At 32.9% G+C, this 16,658-nt stretch overlaps 3 protein-coding genes across 3 annotated transcripts; all 3 read left to right on the forward strand.

Moving 5' to 3' along the window:
* The first annotated feature begins 4,065 nt into the window (after nucleotides 1–4,065).
* LOC128674174 (cytochrome P450 6B6-like) lies at nucleotides 4,066–6,087 on the forward strand. The gene is made up of 2 exons (XM_053752563.2): nucleotides 4,066–5,490; nucleotides 5,896–6,087. The coding sequence occupies exons 1-2, from the start codon at nucleotides 4,131–4,133 to the stop codon at nucleotides 6,069–6,071; spliced, it is 1,536 nt and encodes a 511-aa protein (XP_053608538.1). The 5' UTR covers nucleotides 4,066–4,130; the 3' UTR covers nucleotides 6,072–6,087.
* A 1,695-nt stretch (nucleotides 6,088–7,782) lies between these two features.
* Nucleotides 7,783–10,172, forward strand: LOC128674175 (cytochrome P450 6B6-like). Its single transcript, XM_053752564.2, has 2 exons — nucleotides 7,783–9,215; nucleotides 9,981–10,172. The coding sequence occupies exons 1-2, from the start codon at nucleotides 7,856–7,858 to the stop codon at nucleotides 10,148–10,150; spliced, it is 1,530 nt and encodes a 509-aa protein (XP_053608539.1). The 5' UTR covers nucleotides 7,783–7,855; the 3' UTR covers nucleotides 10,151–10,172.
* A 1,524-nt stretch (nucleotides 10,173–11,696) lies between these two features.
* LOC128674176 (hemolymph lipopolysaccharide-binding protein-like) lies at nucleotides 11,697–15,249 on the forward strand. Its single transcript, XM_053752566.1, has 6 exons — nucleotides 11,697–11,834; nucleotides 12,376–12,449; nucleotides 13,027–13,148; nucleotides 13,980–14,112; nucleotides 14,220–14,280; nucleotides 15,035–15,249. The coding sequence occupies exons 1-6, from the start codon at nucleotides 11,830–11,832 to the stop codon at nucleotides 15,141–15,143; spliced, it is 504 nt and encodes a 167-aa protein (XP_053608541.1). The 5' UTR covers nucleotides 11,697–11,829; the 3' UTR covers nucleotides 15,144–15,249.
* The last annotated feature ends 1,409 nt before the right edge of the window (nucleotides 15,250–16,658 follow it).

Raw genomic sequence — 16,658 nt, forward strand, 5'->3', positions numbered from 1 at the left:
TTATTTGCATATATAAATAATTGTTTATAACACCTAAATTAACAGCTTGAAATATATTTAATCTTAAAATATAGTGTTACAACTTATAAATAATTCAATTCAATAATAATATATGGTGGTAAATTTTGTTTTACCTATTTTATTACAAACATTATTAGATAAAAAATATACAACTATCTTTATTCCAGTTTTTATTATAAATATTTATTATAAATAATCACGTAGATAATATATAACTAATTAAAATGATAAATAATAATAAATAATAACTATAATATAATTAATTCAAGAAAAAATTATATAACCATTACCTGTAAATTGCTGTCAATAATTATGATTTTTTCAGTATTTTCGAAATTTAGCTATTCTTTTGGCGATGCGGTTGTGTCGCGCTTCCGTGATTCGCTCTTACTTGTTTCTAAAACCACTGAACAAATCCATTTCTGGGGTTGTTTCTACTTATTCTTCCATTCTAACCGATACTTAGTTCAATTCTTTTTGCGTCGGGGGTTAACAATACTACTCGCAGATTATTCCAATGACTTCTGTGTAAACACACGAAGATATACGGTAGAGCAGCTATTACCCTACCGAAGGGATCTTTTATTCTGCAGGTTGGGCCCGTGGTTCCGTACTCAGCATTATGGAAATCTTACGCGTATGTAAATCGCCAGCCTTCCTTTCAACTCTATTCGACCTTGCCAGGCCTCGGACGATTAATTTTTGGACTATGTTATTTAGTTTGCCTCGCAGATGCAATGAAGATTGTTGAAGTTATTTATTAATGGTATCAGCCAAAGGGAACAATGCATGCAAAATAACCTGAATGAATAACCTAAAGAATAACCTGAAAAATAAGTACCTAACCCAATTGTTAGTATGATTGCATTGTCTATTTTCACATTCATATTATCATGAATTTGCAAGTACCTAAGCTATCTAACTAAATGTATTCAAAGTTATTGTAGCAATCCCAAGAGTAGACATAAGTATGAATAAGCATATTTAATTTATAAAATTATAAAATCTCAACAGTTTTCGCTCACACGATACTAGTATAAATTCAGATTATGCATGGGTGAGTAAGTATATTTCAATTCGAAAACAAAAATCAGAAACATTGATTAACTGACAATAACATTCAACAGTTAATTTATCGCTTCATAAAATATCATATTCCACAACGAACGAGTAAAGTTGAAATATGGCCGGATGCAAGCCGGAATGAATCCAAAATGTATGCATTATTTTCAATAACCGCCGCAGTGCTTGCGCTACCGGGTTGAATTTAGTATTGCCAACTATCGAAAATTGTGCAATCGACAGTTGTAATCTGAAAAAATCATAAATAGAACGGAGATAGAGCGCAGAATGAGCCTATTGTGTCGATAGTATCCATTGACTATAGTAGTGTTGCTCGTGGAGAATAAACTAACTATATTACTATTATTTTTGGTCTAACGTTCGTCTGTAGTAATCGATATTCCAAAAAATAGATAGCATCCATATCAGGTTCTTCACGAGTCATACCTAATGCCTCAGTCCATTATTGTTTTTAGCATTTTTTAGATTCATCTATAGACAATCTATCGATATTGGACTATCGATTGAACAACACTAGTTCAATTCATCTTTCATTGAATACGAAATAAGGACAGGGATCACCAGATTGTAAAACGAGTGTTTCCCGACCTGAAACCTGCAAACATACTTTAGTAAACTCTTAAAATGTTTTATGTGTAATGACAAAATAGTTAATGTATTTGATATGTTATAATACATTTTTGTCATGAAATCTTTGTTTTATAAGCTACTTTTATTGAAGCTACTTTTATGACATTTGTAACTATCAATTATACACGCTCATTAGCTACTAATAACTAATTTAGAAATAATTTTGGAGCAAACCTAGAACCGAGGTTTCAAGGAGTATTTATACTGCCGTGAGTATTTACAGTCCATGTAAGGACTATATCCAGTTGACACAATCGAATACTGATTTTATTGTCCAAGAAGAATGCAATGCCCTACCTCGATACGTTACAAGCATTTATTGCATGAACTATTGAGGCAAACCCATGACAAATAGACAGGCAAAAGTTTTTTATTACCATGCTCTACAAGACCAGGGCTCGATTCCCAACGTGGACAGATATTTGTCTGCGGTTTTAGATGTGTTTACGTTCGTTTTTAAGCGTGTTACTATAGAATGACCCATAACATAAGCTGCGTGTGGACTTTTGAGTCAAGTTTGCTTAAATACTCTTAATAAAACGTTTTTAACTTTTGGTTAATAAATAATACTGACATGGTTTCTTAGCTGCAGCTTTTAGGGACAAACTCTAATGTTGTTTCTAATTTCGATTAATTCATTACTTTGTGACATTAACCACTTTCACATTTAAATTTATAAGTCGCTAATTTCGTGACCTCCAAATCAGTAAGGTGCCAACTGCCTTGTGCTCAACGTGAATGCAGTTTAAGATATACTGTTGAAGGTGTCGCTCATAGTATAGTACTATTTATAAAATATCTAAATTATATTTCAATGTCACTGAAGTATACTGAATGCATGCTATTGTAACCAATGAAAGTGTAACAAAATCCTTGGAGCTTTTATGGTGAGTAATTTATACATTTATTTGTTATTGGTTAGTATATATATATATATATATACTTGCTGCGGAATTTCGGGATAAAAAGTACCCTATGTGTTATTCCACGTTATAATTCTACCCGTGTACCAAATTTCATAATAATCCGTCCAGTTGTTTTTGCGTAAAGAGAAACAAACATACATCCTCACAAACAATAGGATATGTCAGTCCATAACCAATATTCATTCGAACTAGTTTTCATTATGTCTTATCAACAAACCAATCATTTGTACCTATGTACCTTGCATGAAGTAACTACACGAACTTCTATGATGGGATGGCGATATGGTAATGGCCGCATAATGACAATAATTGGCCTATGTTTGTCCTCGGGTTATGAATTATATCCATTTAAAATTTTGTCAAAATCGGCCTGGCGGTTTAGCCATAAAACGGAACGTGACGGACAGCATTCTCAAACGGTCTCTTAAGTTATTTAGATAATCTAAACTCTCGAGACTTAAATCGAAATAATGTGGAAAATCCTTGAGTCGTGTTCTTCCCCAAGTTATTTTTCTTACAAACATTAATATTCTTCAAGTCGTTCATGTCACATAGAGGCTAGGATCACATAATGTGACATTTTGTCATAACTTGTGTCACGCTAATCACGTCCTACGGGATATGATCCCAAAAAGACATACCTACTTGGTTTGTTGCTGATGAGAAAATATGTATGTACTAGCTTTTGCCCATGCCCACGGCTTCGTCCGCGTGAATTTTCTGCGAATGTGGAACAGACATGATTTTCATATAAATGTTTACCTCCCCTATGGTCATTATGGAGTTGATTTTTGAAAAAAAAAAACCTGTGTTTTGACGGGGTCTTTGAGTTATCACGAATTATTTATCTTGAAATTCGAAGTCAATGTCTTTGTTTTTAATTGCGAATAGATTTGCACTTTGATATAGGTACTTTTTTCGATAACAATGACAAGACAAAATCAATTTGATATAATATTATCAAAACTTTGATATTTTTTCATACCTACAATGTAATAATAGATATAAACATATTATCTGATTAAAATTTGTGATTAATTGACCCATTTTTAAACATTACAATTATCCAATCGTCCACCCTGAGTAGTTTAGCTGTTATGGCGGATCTACAGTAATAAAATTCATAACTTTTCTTCTAAGATAATTATTGAGAGCCAATTCCATTATAATACATTAAATTTGACAAAAGGGGTTTCTAGTTTTTAACAATAGACAATGTGATTCCTGAGGAAGGTGTATAATTTAATATGTCACACGGGCGAAGTCGGGAGGGTCCGCTAGTTTAATATAAATAAACGAATAATACTTGTACTACATTAATTCATTATTTTGTATACTTATTAGTTCGAATTGTGTACGCCAATATATTGATTAGATAATAATTATCAGGAATCCTCAATAAATACAGACAAACAAGTCGACTAGTCAGTCGTTAATTCTTTTATTAGCTTGAACACATACTTACTAAAAATGATTTTTTTAGCATTCGTGCTTATCGGTATTGTGTTACTGTATTTATATAATGTGAGAACTTTCAATTATTGGACGAAAAGAGGAGTGAAACACGTCACGCCTATGGTTTTTGTTGGATCGACATTAGATGTATATTTACAGAAAAAAAGTGTTACGCAATTATGCGCAGAGATATACGTCAATCATCCCAAGGAAAAGATAGTAGGAATGTTTTGGTCAACGAAGCCAGTACTAGTCATAAGGGACCCCAATATTATTAAAAGCATTTTGATAGCCGATTTCTACCATTTTTACAAACGTGGTGTTATGCCCGGGAATACTTTAGAACCATTACTTCGCAATCTATTCTTTGCTGAAGGTGACTTGTGGCGTTTGCTGAGACAAAGGTTAACTCCAGCGTTTACCAGTGGCAAATTGAAAGCTATGTTTCCACTAATAACAGAAAGAGCTGAAAATTTGCGAACTCGAACTTTGAATGCCGCTCTCGAAGGGCGCGCACTAGACGCTCGTGACCTCATGGCAAGATACACTACAGATTTCATAGGAGCATGCGGATTCGGGCTCGATGCCAACTCTTTAAATGATGAAGACTCTGCATTTAGAAAACTTGGTGCTGATATCTTCCACTTTGGTTTGAGAGAAAATCTGAAACTGTTAATAAAAGATATGTTCCCTAATTTCACAGACAATATAAAATTTTTTGATCGTCTTGAAGACAAAATAATTGATCTTGTTATTGATATTCAAAAGCAGAGAAATTATCAACCTTCAAAACGAAATGATTTTATTGATTTAATGTTGGAGTGTAAGAAAAAAGGAAAAATTGTTGGAGATTCTATTGAAAATTTCAATAAAAATGGATCACCAAAAGGAGCTGAAGTAGATTTAGATGATGTAATAATGGCGGCACAAGTATTTGTATTCTTCGCTGCCGGATTTGAAACCTCTTCGTCAGCTACTAGTTATACATTACATCAGCTCGCATATTATCCGGAGGTACAAAAAAAAGTGCAAAAAGAAATTGATACTGTATTGACTAAATATGATGATAAATTAAGTTACGATGCTATTAAAGAGATGACATATTTGGAATGGACATTCAAAGAGGCTTTAAGGTTATTTCCGTCTCTAGGCTTTTTAATCAGAACTTGTGTGAAACCATACACTATTCCTGAAGTAAATGTACCAATAGACAAAGAAGTAAGAGTTATTATTCCGGTGCAAGCTCTTCATACTGACCCTCAGTATTGGAACAAACCAGACGAGTTCCGGCCTGAAAGATTCCACCCAGATGAATTCAATGATGTAGCAAAATCTATCTACATGCCTTTTGGTGAAGGGCCGCGTTCGTGCATTGGTAAGTTTGACTATTTGTTTCTGTTTAATCATCTGATCTCTTATGAACGAGCTTTCAGCTAAAAATTAAATTTCTTTATTTATCTATTTAAGACACAAGGTTACTGGCCTGTTTTACCACTTTCTGATATTTAAAAAACCTGATAGATAGACTAGATAAATCTGCCTGAAGTCATTTGCCTGTTCAGCATTTGTAAAACAAATAAGATATGTATCAGATAGCCTAAATGTAATATATAAAAATGTGTTTTACAACACTTGAATAGGGCGAACTAGCAAATCACATGAGGCAGATTTATTTAGTACTTAATTTATTTGTTACATTATAATATGATATTTTATTTAAAAGAGGCTCTAAAATACTTTACTCTACAGACGAATTCTGATAAAATATTTATTTTGTCAGGCGAGCGTCTTGGTCTGATGCAGTCCCTGGCCGGCCTCGCTGCGGTGCTGTCTCGCTTCACTGTGGAACCTGCGCCGGAGACCAAGAGATACCCTTCAGTGGAGACCAGAGCTGATATCGTGCAAGCCATTGATGGAGGACTTCCACTTATGTTCCGGCAAAGAAAGAAACAATAAATTATATTTTACATGATGGATATTTTTTTTTTCTTAATCCTTGTAGTTTTTGTATACTAAGTATGAAAATAAGTTCTTCCCGTCCATACTAATGTTATAAGACAGTAATCTATATGACAGTATATGTTTGTGACACTTCTTTTGACGGCCAAGCTACTGAGCCGATTTTAATGAAATTTGAAGGTCAAACATAGACTACCGCGGTCAAACATAGGCTATTATAGATATTTTGGCTAAATTTAAATCGTTTTCTTGTTATGGTCCATAGGTCTAGTTCCATGTGTAATTTTTTTAAGTATCAACAATCTATGAGGACATATTGTTGTGAGTTTATAACCTTACTAATGCCCAATCTGTCAATTGTCTCATAGTTTATTTTATTTTATAATATCTAAGTAGTTCATGGTAGCTTTCTTCACAGAAACGTCATATTTCAACCCACATCCTAATATGATAATTTATTTTATTTTTTACAGATGATTTCAAAATTGGCGATTCTTTTCATATCAATTCATATTCAAGGACTTTCAAGTATACTCCAGAACCACATCGAAAAGGCAAAGCAAACACACCCCGATGCTCTCCCGATATTAATATCCGATCATGGACCCAAACCCTCAATTTTCGCTCCAACGCATTCCAAGAATATCCAAATAATACCGCCAAAAGCGACTAATATTAGAAAGAATAAGGGAATAAACTTACCCGTAGCGTTTCAGATATCGCACCAATTCCTAGTTCCAACAAATCTCCATGTAATACCACTACATTCGAGCGTTCATCACCATGTAGCTTCACAAGACAATACGAGAATCTCATTCATCACTCATACACACGCGGCAAACATCACTCATCAAACTCAATTGGTTCCAATTCTGATACCGTATCCATATCACAACCAATTAGTTCCTGTCCAGGATTTGAGTGTGATTCCACTGCATCGACCTAATCTTGCTGAACATAAAGCGCAATTTCGATCAATAATGGAGAAAAAAGAGAATGAAGACGAGTCTGTAAATAGATTTCGCCAATTTTATGGTGGTTTCGGAACTGGACTATTGTTCGGAGGACATGGGGCAGGCCACGGGTTTTACGCTTACGGTTGAAAAGTCTTCAGTAGATATTTAGAATAGGTATTAATTTTGTTTATTAAATGACTGACATCGGTGCCATGTATGTATGTTACTGTAAATACAATTAAAATAAATACATAAATTAAGCTCAAAAAATGGTATTATTGACGCTGGTAGACTTCATAAGTTAATCTTAACTTCAAATAGTTAATCTTGGATTAATAACATTAAATGTAACTCGTAAATTTAAACACTTATTTTCAATCTCCTATCTGAAACTGAAATACTCAGACTTGATATTGGCTGCAGTATCTAAATTCTGTCTAATGAAACCATTTTGCTTCTGTGACAAATCTAATCCGCCTTTTCGACTTTGGACTGAGATCTGCTATCTTGGATTTCAATTTTTATCAAAGAGACTTTTTATCAATAAGTATTTAATTAGACTTTTTATCAATAAGTATTTTCAATGGTGAAAAATAAACATATAGGTATATCAATAATACAATCCAATTATCCAATTATCACCAATTATCTTTTGGATAATTTATCTAATTGAAATAGGGGGGGGGGGCTATTTCAATTAGATAAATTATCCAAAAGATAATACTTATCTGGTATCCCTATAAAATTTGGTTGAAAAAATTAGTCAGTCCTTATTTACCGTTGGTTGATTAATTAGTTGGTTGGTTGATTAAAAGCATACTGAAAATGATAATTTTGACAATAGTGCTTGCCGGTATTGTGTTGTTGTATATATATAATACAAGAACATTTGATTATTGGAAGAAAAGAGGTGTGACGTATGTTAAACCGATGCTATTCTTTGGTTCATCCACTGATGTATATTTTTTTAGAAAAAGCATTACCCAGTTATCTGCAGAAATATATTTCAAGTACCCCAACGAAAAAATGGTGGGTGTATTTAGGTCAACAAATCCAAATCTAGTTATTAGAGATCCGGAGATTATGAAGCGTATCTTGATCACAGATTTTTATTACTTTTACAAGCGTGGAATTATGCCAGGTATTACTTTAGAACCAATACTTCGCAATCTATTCTTTGCTGAAGGCGATTTATGGCGTTTATTGAGACAAAGGCTAACTCCAGCATTTACCAGCGGTAAGCTGAAGGCAATGTTTCCTTTGATTACTGAAAGAGCTGAAAAATTACGTTCGCGTACCTTGAATGCTGCTCTTGAAGCTCGTTCTATAGATGCTCGAGATCTCATGGCTAGATACACTACAGATTTCATCGGAGCCTGTGGATTTGGGCTTGATTCTGACTCTTTGAACGATGAAGACTCGGCCTTCAGAAAACTTGGAGCTGACATCTTTCGATTTGGAATACGAGAGAATGTCAAATTGCTATTAAAGGATGTTTTTCCAAATTTAACAGATAATATTAAGTTTTTTGGACGACTTGAAGACACAATAATAAATCTTGTTGTTGATATTCAAAAACAAAGAAATTATCAACCCTCGTCAAGAAATGACTTCATAGATTTGATGCTAGAATGCAAGAAGAAAGGAAAGATGATTGGAGACTCCATTGAAAACTTCGATAAGAGCGGAACTCCAAAAGAGGCTAAAGTAGATCTAGATGATGTTATCATGGCCGCACAGGTGTTTGTTTTTTTCGCCGCCGGGTTTGAAACCTCTTCGTCTGCTACAAGTTATACATTACATTTGCTAGCATATCATCCAGAGATTCAAAAGAAAGTGCAAAAAGAAATAGATACTGTACTGGCTAAATATGATGATAAATTATGTTATGATGCTATAAAAGAGATGACATATTTGGAATGGACATTCAAAGAAGCTTTAAGGATATTTCCATCTCTTGGTTATTTGATTAGGACGTGTGTAAAACCTTACACTTTTGCAGACTTTAATTTTTCAATCGATGAAGGAGTAAGGGTAATTATCCCGATTCAGGCTCTTCATAATGACCCTCAATATTGGGTCAAGCCAGAAGAATTTAGGCCTGAGAGATTTCATCCAGACGAATTTAATGATATAACAAAATCCATTTACCTACCGTTTGGGGAAGGTCCTCGTTCTTGTATAGGTGAGTATTTACACACGTCCTTCTATATTCTTATTTATATTCCTAGTTACGACTAAAAAGCTACCACACATGAGGTCACAATTCTGAATATCTTTAAAAAGTATAGCATCTTAATTATATAAGTCCGTGCACCTAGCAAACACGGAAATATATTTTCAAATTGGACCGATAGAACTCGTTCAAATAGCTCTTTAACCTTTAGGTAAGTGGTTTTCTATCAGCTAGAATATTTGCAATTTTTTATATTCACCCCATATAAGTCGACAAATCTTTACTAAATCAAATACAGTGATATAACAGTTTTTTAAAACGCAGTAACACTATAACTGAAGCGGTGGTGGTGTAATGGTTAAAACGCCCGCCTGTGGATCGAAAGGTCCCAGGTTCGAATCCTACTCGTGCCACATGAGTTTGTATTCAAATCTGTTTAATCTGGTTTAATCGGCCACCACTTGCTCCCGGTGAAGGAAAACATCGTGAGGAAACCTGCACACTGGTTGATTATATTATTAACTTGTGTGTGAAATGGAGAAAGCAATGGCAAACCACTCCATTAATAATGCCAAGAAAGTTGTTGTGTGTGTTTCATTCCACGTAATGACCACGACCCTCAGCCATGAGGAAAATGACTATGAAGAAGAACACTATAACAGTTTTCGTAATTCTATATTTAAATGCAGAATTAATAGTAAAAAATTATGGTACATACACAGGCATTCTAAATAAATGATTTGACTTTCACAAAAACATATATTTTTCTGTTAGGTGAGCGTCTTGGTCTGATGCAGTCCCTGGCCGGCCTCGCTGCGGTGCTGTCTCACTTCACTGTGGAACCTGCGCCGGAGACCAAGAGATACCCTTCAGTGGAGACCAGAGCTGATGTCGTCCAATCTATTGATGGAGGATTGCCGCTTATGTTTCATAAAAGGAATTAATAATAAATATGTTTGACATCTATGTAATGACCATTTTATATTCTAAACCCTATTCAGACAATTCTTCTCAGAACTCTTGGAATTCTGACCTCTGCTACGTATTAGCTTTTTTAAAGGGTTTTGTAGAATAAAAAGGAACCCTATTAGTCTGTTTTTTTTTTTTACTTAATCGTTTAAGCCCTTTTAAAATCATACCTGAGATGGTAAACTATTATTTATGCAAATCTGAGGCTTTAAGGAACGTTGTGCATTAGCATTTAAGTGATTGGTCTCCTCTGTATAATGAAAACTTATGCACAAAACTAGCGGTGCCCGCAATTTCTTTTGTGTGTGCGGATAAGATTTTCTAAAAAAATATACAATGTACAAATATTGCCTTTCTACAGTTTTATTACTTGTATTGATAATGTATATGTTGTTGTCGTTCCATAATTTGATAACATGCAATTTCTGATCGTTGAGACACGATAAGAATAAATCAAAATACAGTTCAATGTTTATTATACGGTCAGATTACAGACTGCTGATATTTGTATCTATTGTATTATTATTATGAAAACACTCACTAGTAGACTGGACACCTGGACTATTAGGTACTTTAGGTACTCAAATTCCCATTGGGTTCCTGAACTATAAATTATTTAACACTAGTTGAAGAATGTCGTTTTGCATTTTAACTTGTTGCTCTTTCCACTTAACAACCTTTCAACAAAGTTTCTGCAGTCATGACGCTTATTGACAAAATACGCCAGACAGTGGAACAAGCACTTCGATGATTGTACTAACTTGTCATCTACGGGTAAAGGGGAGACCTATTTCACCTCTATTAATAGACTTCTTTATAAATTAGGTAAAAAATTGCCCTCAAATATATAAGTAATGAAGTATAGATATTAAAAATAAAATTGATGTAGATGAAACCCAAAGCTTAGAGTAAGCTAGTTTTTTAACATTGATATTTTTAATCAGTACGCAGCACTTAGTCACTATGTCAGAAATACATACAAAACGCGATGCAGGTAATATTTTATGTATGAGTAAACATTTCGTTTTCACCGTTATCGTGTGAAGGCCATTACTCTACAGACAGGCTACAAATGCAGAGTCGCCGAGCCAAGATAACCTGTGGCTAACTAATCGCTTAAAAACTACAAATCGAGTGTAGATTTCTAAAAATACGGAAAAGTGACGTCTTCATTTCTAAAGAAAGTGTATTTACAAGGCATTTATACACATCTATATTTTGGTTTCCAAAAACGAAAGGTAAAATTTTAATTCTCATTTATTTCAAAAAAATGTTTAATAATCTGTAAGTAAACAATTATTCTATTGCATAAATCGTATATGTAGTACATACATATATTTAAAAATTAATTGTTAGACCCAGTTAGTTATGAGACAATTTTTTTAATATTATTTATTTGCTAATTTTTTGTCTCAATTTTTATGCACCTTTTACTACTTAGTTATTTTACCATTTTCATGTTTTTATTTTTTTTTCTGTTTACTAATTGTTTAAACTCAACACGAATTATCGTCGACCTAGGTACTTACTATAGACACTCAAGACATCAGTCAACGCACCACAACACGCAGTGTCCTATAGATAAGAAGAAGAGACGATAGTGTACACACACGGTTTTGTGGTTGAATCCAAGATATCGGAATAATAAAGAAATATGAGGTAAATATTTGAGATTTTCCTTCCTAAGTAGCTATTTTGATATTTAAACACCATATATTTTTTCTAATACCTACTTACCTACGCTCTGAAGAATGTATCTAACTAAAAAAATATTGCGAAAAAGAATGTAAATTATTGTCTTTTCATACTTTTCTTTGTCCTGTCAGTTAAAATCAGGCAAATTATATGGTAGAGTACACAATTTTTATTGTATTTTTTTCTTTGGATACCAGCTATCTAGATAAATTTGGTTGGTGTTTAATACCCACCTTGTATATCGTGTAAATTAAAACTAGAACCAATTTTCTTGCTTTTGCTTTATTGTAAAAGTCAGATAAAAGAAAAGTCTATCTGGGAATTCTTCTCATAGGCAATAGACTAGGAGCCAATTATAATTTAATCTCCATTCCACCAATGAGCCTGGCATACAGCTAAACGTTTTGAGTATCACGTCTCCTTATGTCTATGGGGATAAAGACGAGACTCTGTATTATCTATACATGTACACTAAACTCTAAATAATGTTATCTACCTGTGGCAGATTATTTGATGTTATCTCAATAATCGGATGTGCAGGGTTAGTTCAGGGCACTCGGATGTCACTTGAGCTTCAAGGTATGTATTTGAATACAATTTAAATGCCCTTTCCAAAAAAGGTTTAAATTTTTTGCGTTGGATATTTTGTATTTGGGACGTGCTATTTCTGTAGGCTTTATGTAATCAATGTATGATTTACATACATTAGGTCGTACTTACTATCTAATTATTAAAATCGTTCACGACACAGGCAAGATAATATAACTTAATGTTGTCATTAAACTAAACAAGATTTAGTTCACTAACGGAACAATATAATAGTCATTAGATAACCCATTTTTTTATAAAGAGAAGATTTATACATATTATTGTTTCTTTGTTGGTAATGAATAAACTATAAAACTATTGAGCCGATTTTGATGAAATTTGGCACACATACAGATGATATTTTTTAGGAGTAACATATGCTACTTTTTTATTATGATTTTACCCGGGGAAGCCGGGGCGGGCCGCTATTTTATTTTATAAAATTACATCAACAATATTTTAGTGACTACTAAGCAGTTGACTGAGCTGTACCCAATACTGTTGTTTTTTTAATAATTCGTAGAAGTATTTTTTGGTCAATTTGCCACTTACTTCATCTCACTTACAGGGTACACCATAAACGATGGTCTAGGTAAAGCATACAAAATAATGTACCATGGTCGAGTTTGGAACGAAGCTAGGCTTGTGTGTATAGACGAAGGCGGGAAACTAGCCGTTCCAAAAACAGAGGTCAGTTGGGATTTTGTTCTCGTATTTTTTATGTTTTTATAATATACCTATCTACCTAATTTTTGTAATGTATAACTACATTACAGTTTGAACACTAGACATTATCCCCTCTGTTAGGCCCCTTTTTTGTGCCTTATAATTTCAAAACGGAATTCATATGTACAAACATAACAAAAAAAACATGTCTTCTGCAACATATCAATTCCGTTTTTAAAATTAATGTTGTATAATGATACACTCTTGTTTACTTTTTATCAAATTAAGTAAATAAAAATGGCAGTCAGATATCAAAATTATCAGTAGGTACCTATTATTTTCTTACACTAGGTATACCTACATTACTTCAAGAAATGTTGTCGATAAGTTTGTTTAATCGCTTGAGGAAGGCATTATTACCAATAGATTATATAAGATTGAAAATGTGCTAAGCTGTACAGAAATTTTGATAAAAGATAGACACACCAAATTATATCTATGATTATGAAAGATTGTTATAACAATAAAACTTGTAGGGGCTGTCCAAGTAGTGCTATTTTTGTATAATAAAACGTAGGTAAAATTAAAATAAGTAAGATAATAGAGTAGAAAATTAGGAATTGTCTACAATTCCTAATTTTCTTGTATCTATACAATATATTCTTATTGTATCTATACAATAGAAAAATTCCTACGAGATGTCCTACAGTGAAGATTAATTCTCAATACAAAATTGTTTTATTTCATCAATTTTAATTATTTACCTCGTCAGCAAAATTTATCATTAACATATTAATAACTTAAATTGATTTTTCAAATGTTTAGAAAAACAAACATTTATTTTTAATTTTTCAGAAAGAGTTCAAATTCCTTCAGCAGTTAGTGCGAACGATGAAATATGCTGAAATTTCTGGTACTCAGTTTGCTATATTATCATGGCTTGGCATCAATAACATCGCCAATCATACAATTTGGGTAAATGTTGACGGTACGTTCTCGATAAAATTCTAATACTAACATAGTATTTAGTAAGTATTATACAATATACACCTATTACAATAATAGGTACATACCTAATATTTTGAAATATTTCAGGCGAAAACATAAATGACAGTGAGTTTCATAAATGGGCGGGAAACAATGGACAAGCTTACAGGTTTTTATTTTTTTACTACAAATAAAGTCAATATTTATGTTTTAGCTTTTTGTTGAAAAGGACCAAACCGTTGTTTCTTTTTAAATATCAAAATATCTATTTTTACACCAGCCAAACTTTCACAACATAATCAGTACAATCATTAAATGAAATACACTACCACTAAAAAAATCTATTCTGTAATCTGATGACTTTACAACAGCCTTATGGCTGTCATACACAGAAAAGAAATCTAATTCAAACTAACACAATCTAATGATGAATTATAACTATTTAAGCTCAGAATACAATTAAGTACTTAAAAATAAACGTGTTGTGATACAAAATCAAAAATCAAAATCCAATCATTTATTCAGAAATTAGGCCTTCACAGGCATTTTTTCACGTCATATTCTGAATTAAATGATGTTTACCAAAGCTATAAACTACTAGCATTTCGGAACGACCACTGCTGAAAAGAAATGCCGAAACTCATTCAAACAGTGTTGGTCCCTATTATGCCAGAAGGGCCTATATATATATATATACAAGTATTAAATATTAGAACTTACAAAAATCCTGTCAAATGTAGGTACAGAAATTACTTATCTCAAAAGATTAGCACATTCTAAGAAAATGCACTAAGTACAACCTGCCTTTGTTCAGTTGTTTGTTTGTACTTTTACAATATTTATTAAAGATAAAGTTTTTACAAAAAATATCAAAAAACTTTTTTTTTTCAAAATTGAGAGTTTCATAATATTTTGTTCCACAGTGGCCCCCTGGAGCCTCACTGTGCCGCCATTGACGGAATGAATTTTGGACTTCGTGACTTCTGGTGCCACCGCGCCCAGCCCTTCATTTGCGAAAAGACTCTCTTGTAGATTAATATTATTTATTATAATGTCTTCGTATTTACAGCCCTAATAATATGTAGGTACTGTAACTACTTAACCATAATCCAAAAATAAAATAATACGTTGTATTTTATCGTCAGTGTTTTCTTATACTTAATTAATACTAGGTATCTCGATTGATATAAATAAGGCAAGTAGGTACTGGCTGCGCCATAAAGAAAAGAAGTCCCATACATTGTGCGGCAAATGTGGAACTAGTAAATAACGTTGTTGTTGTCAACAATAACATTATATCTTAAAATACAACGCGCGTAAAACAAGAGTTGTATGGAAATCTTGTCACGCCTAACTCAGTTATCGTTAATAACTCAAAGAATAATTAATATTTCTGTATTCTAAAACCTTCCCGATGTTTTTAAGCTTTATACATGTGCACTTATGAAAAATTATAGCAATAATATCTTAACACTTTTTCTATAATGACAAAAATCTGTTTAAAACTTTGAACGGCGATCACTCAAAACTAGGTTTCGCGAGATACATGAAATTGGTTTGACACGGCAGTAGTGTTCGATTTTGTCAAACAAAATTTGAAACGAAGATATCAAACAAAATTTTTACGACTTCCATCTTCTAGTAGTAGTTGTCTAACAGTCTGCAGGCTGCCTTCACCATTTTTGTTAACAATTCAGCAAACGACCGCTTCAAAACAAACCAAATATGAATACCTAGAACTTAATGCCGGCTCAACGAACGAACGTATCGCGAACACACGTACAAACTACCTAGGTACTCATATATTCATGCATTCGCGTGATATGTCTGAGTTCGGCGATAGCGAGAACCTAAGTAAGAATTTATTGAAACCATAAAATGGAAAACATTTAGGTACCTGCTAGTCACATTCACTCATTTTATAAGATATACCTGCACGTAGAATCTCAGGAACCGCTTTCTGAGGGATTATGTTAAAATTCCAATATAAATGTTAAAGTCAAATATTCGCGAAGAGGTCCAATAAAACTTGGGCAGATTACGACTGAAGTTTTTAATTTAATCCTAAATATACAGTAGGTATCTATATCGAATAATAATTATCTACCTGTTCTTTTATTCATTCGATTATCATGAGAATAGAAACAAGAAAATTGCTACGACTGGGTCGTGTGAATTGAACATGCCTACTTATTTACTTCTAAAAGTTTAATAAAAAAGAGACTGAAATCTCATTAAATACATACCAAAAGTATATTTTATGTAATTAATTCATAGATTATAGAATACTTCCAGTTTAATAGTGTCTTCCGTCCGAATCCGAATTTCCGATTGAGGTGAACTGATGCCTAAAGGTAATTTAAACTTTCTACTGGAAAAGTAATGTTGACATTATGCATGAGTGTAAGTAAATCGGAGCTTAGATAGGTAGAATAAAATAGGTACTTACCTAACATGTTTACGCTATGTATTTTGATTAAAAATCTATTTACACACGTTATCAGTGTATCAAAATTATATTTACCCGCCATCTAGCGTGGACTAATA

Source organism: Plodia interpunctella, chromosome 12 (assembly GCF_027563975.2).
Source record: "Plodia interpunctella isolate USDA-ARS_2022_Savannah chromosome 12, ilPloInte3.2, whole genome shotgun sequence".
Classification (NCBI taxonomy): domain Eukaryota; kingdom Metazoa; phylum Arthropoda; class Insecta; order Lepidoptera; family Pyralidae; genus Plodia; species Plodia interpunctella.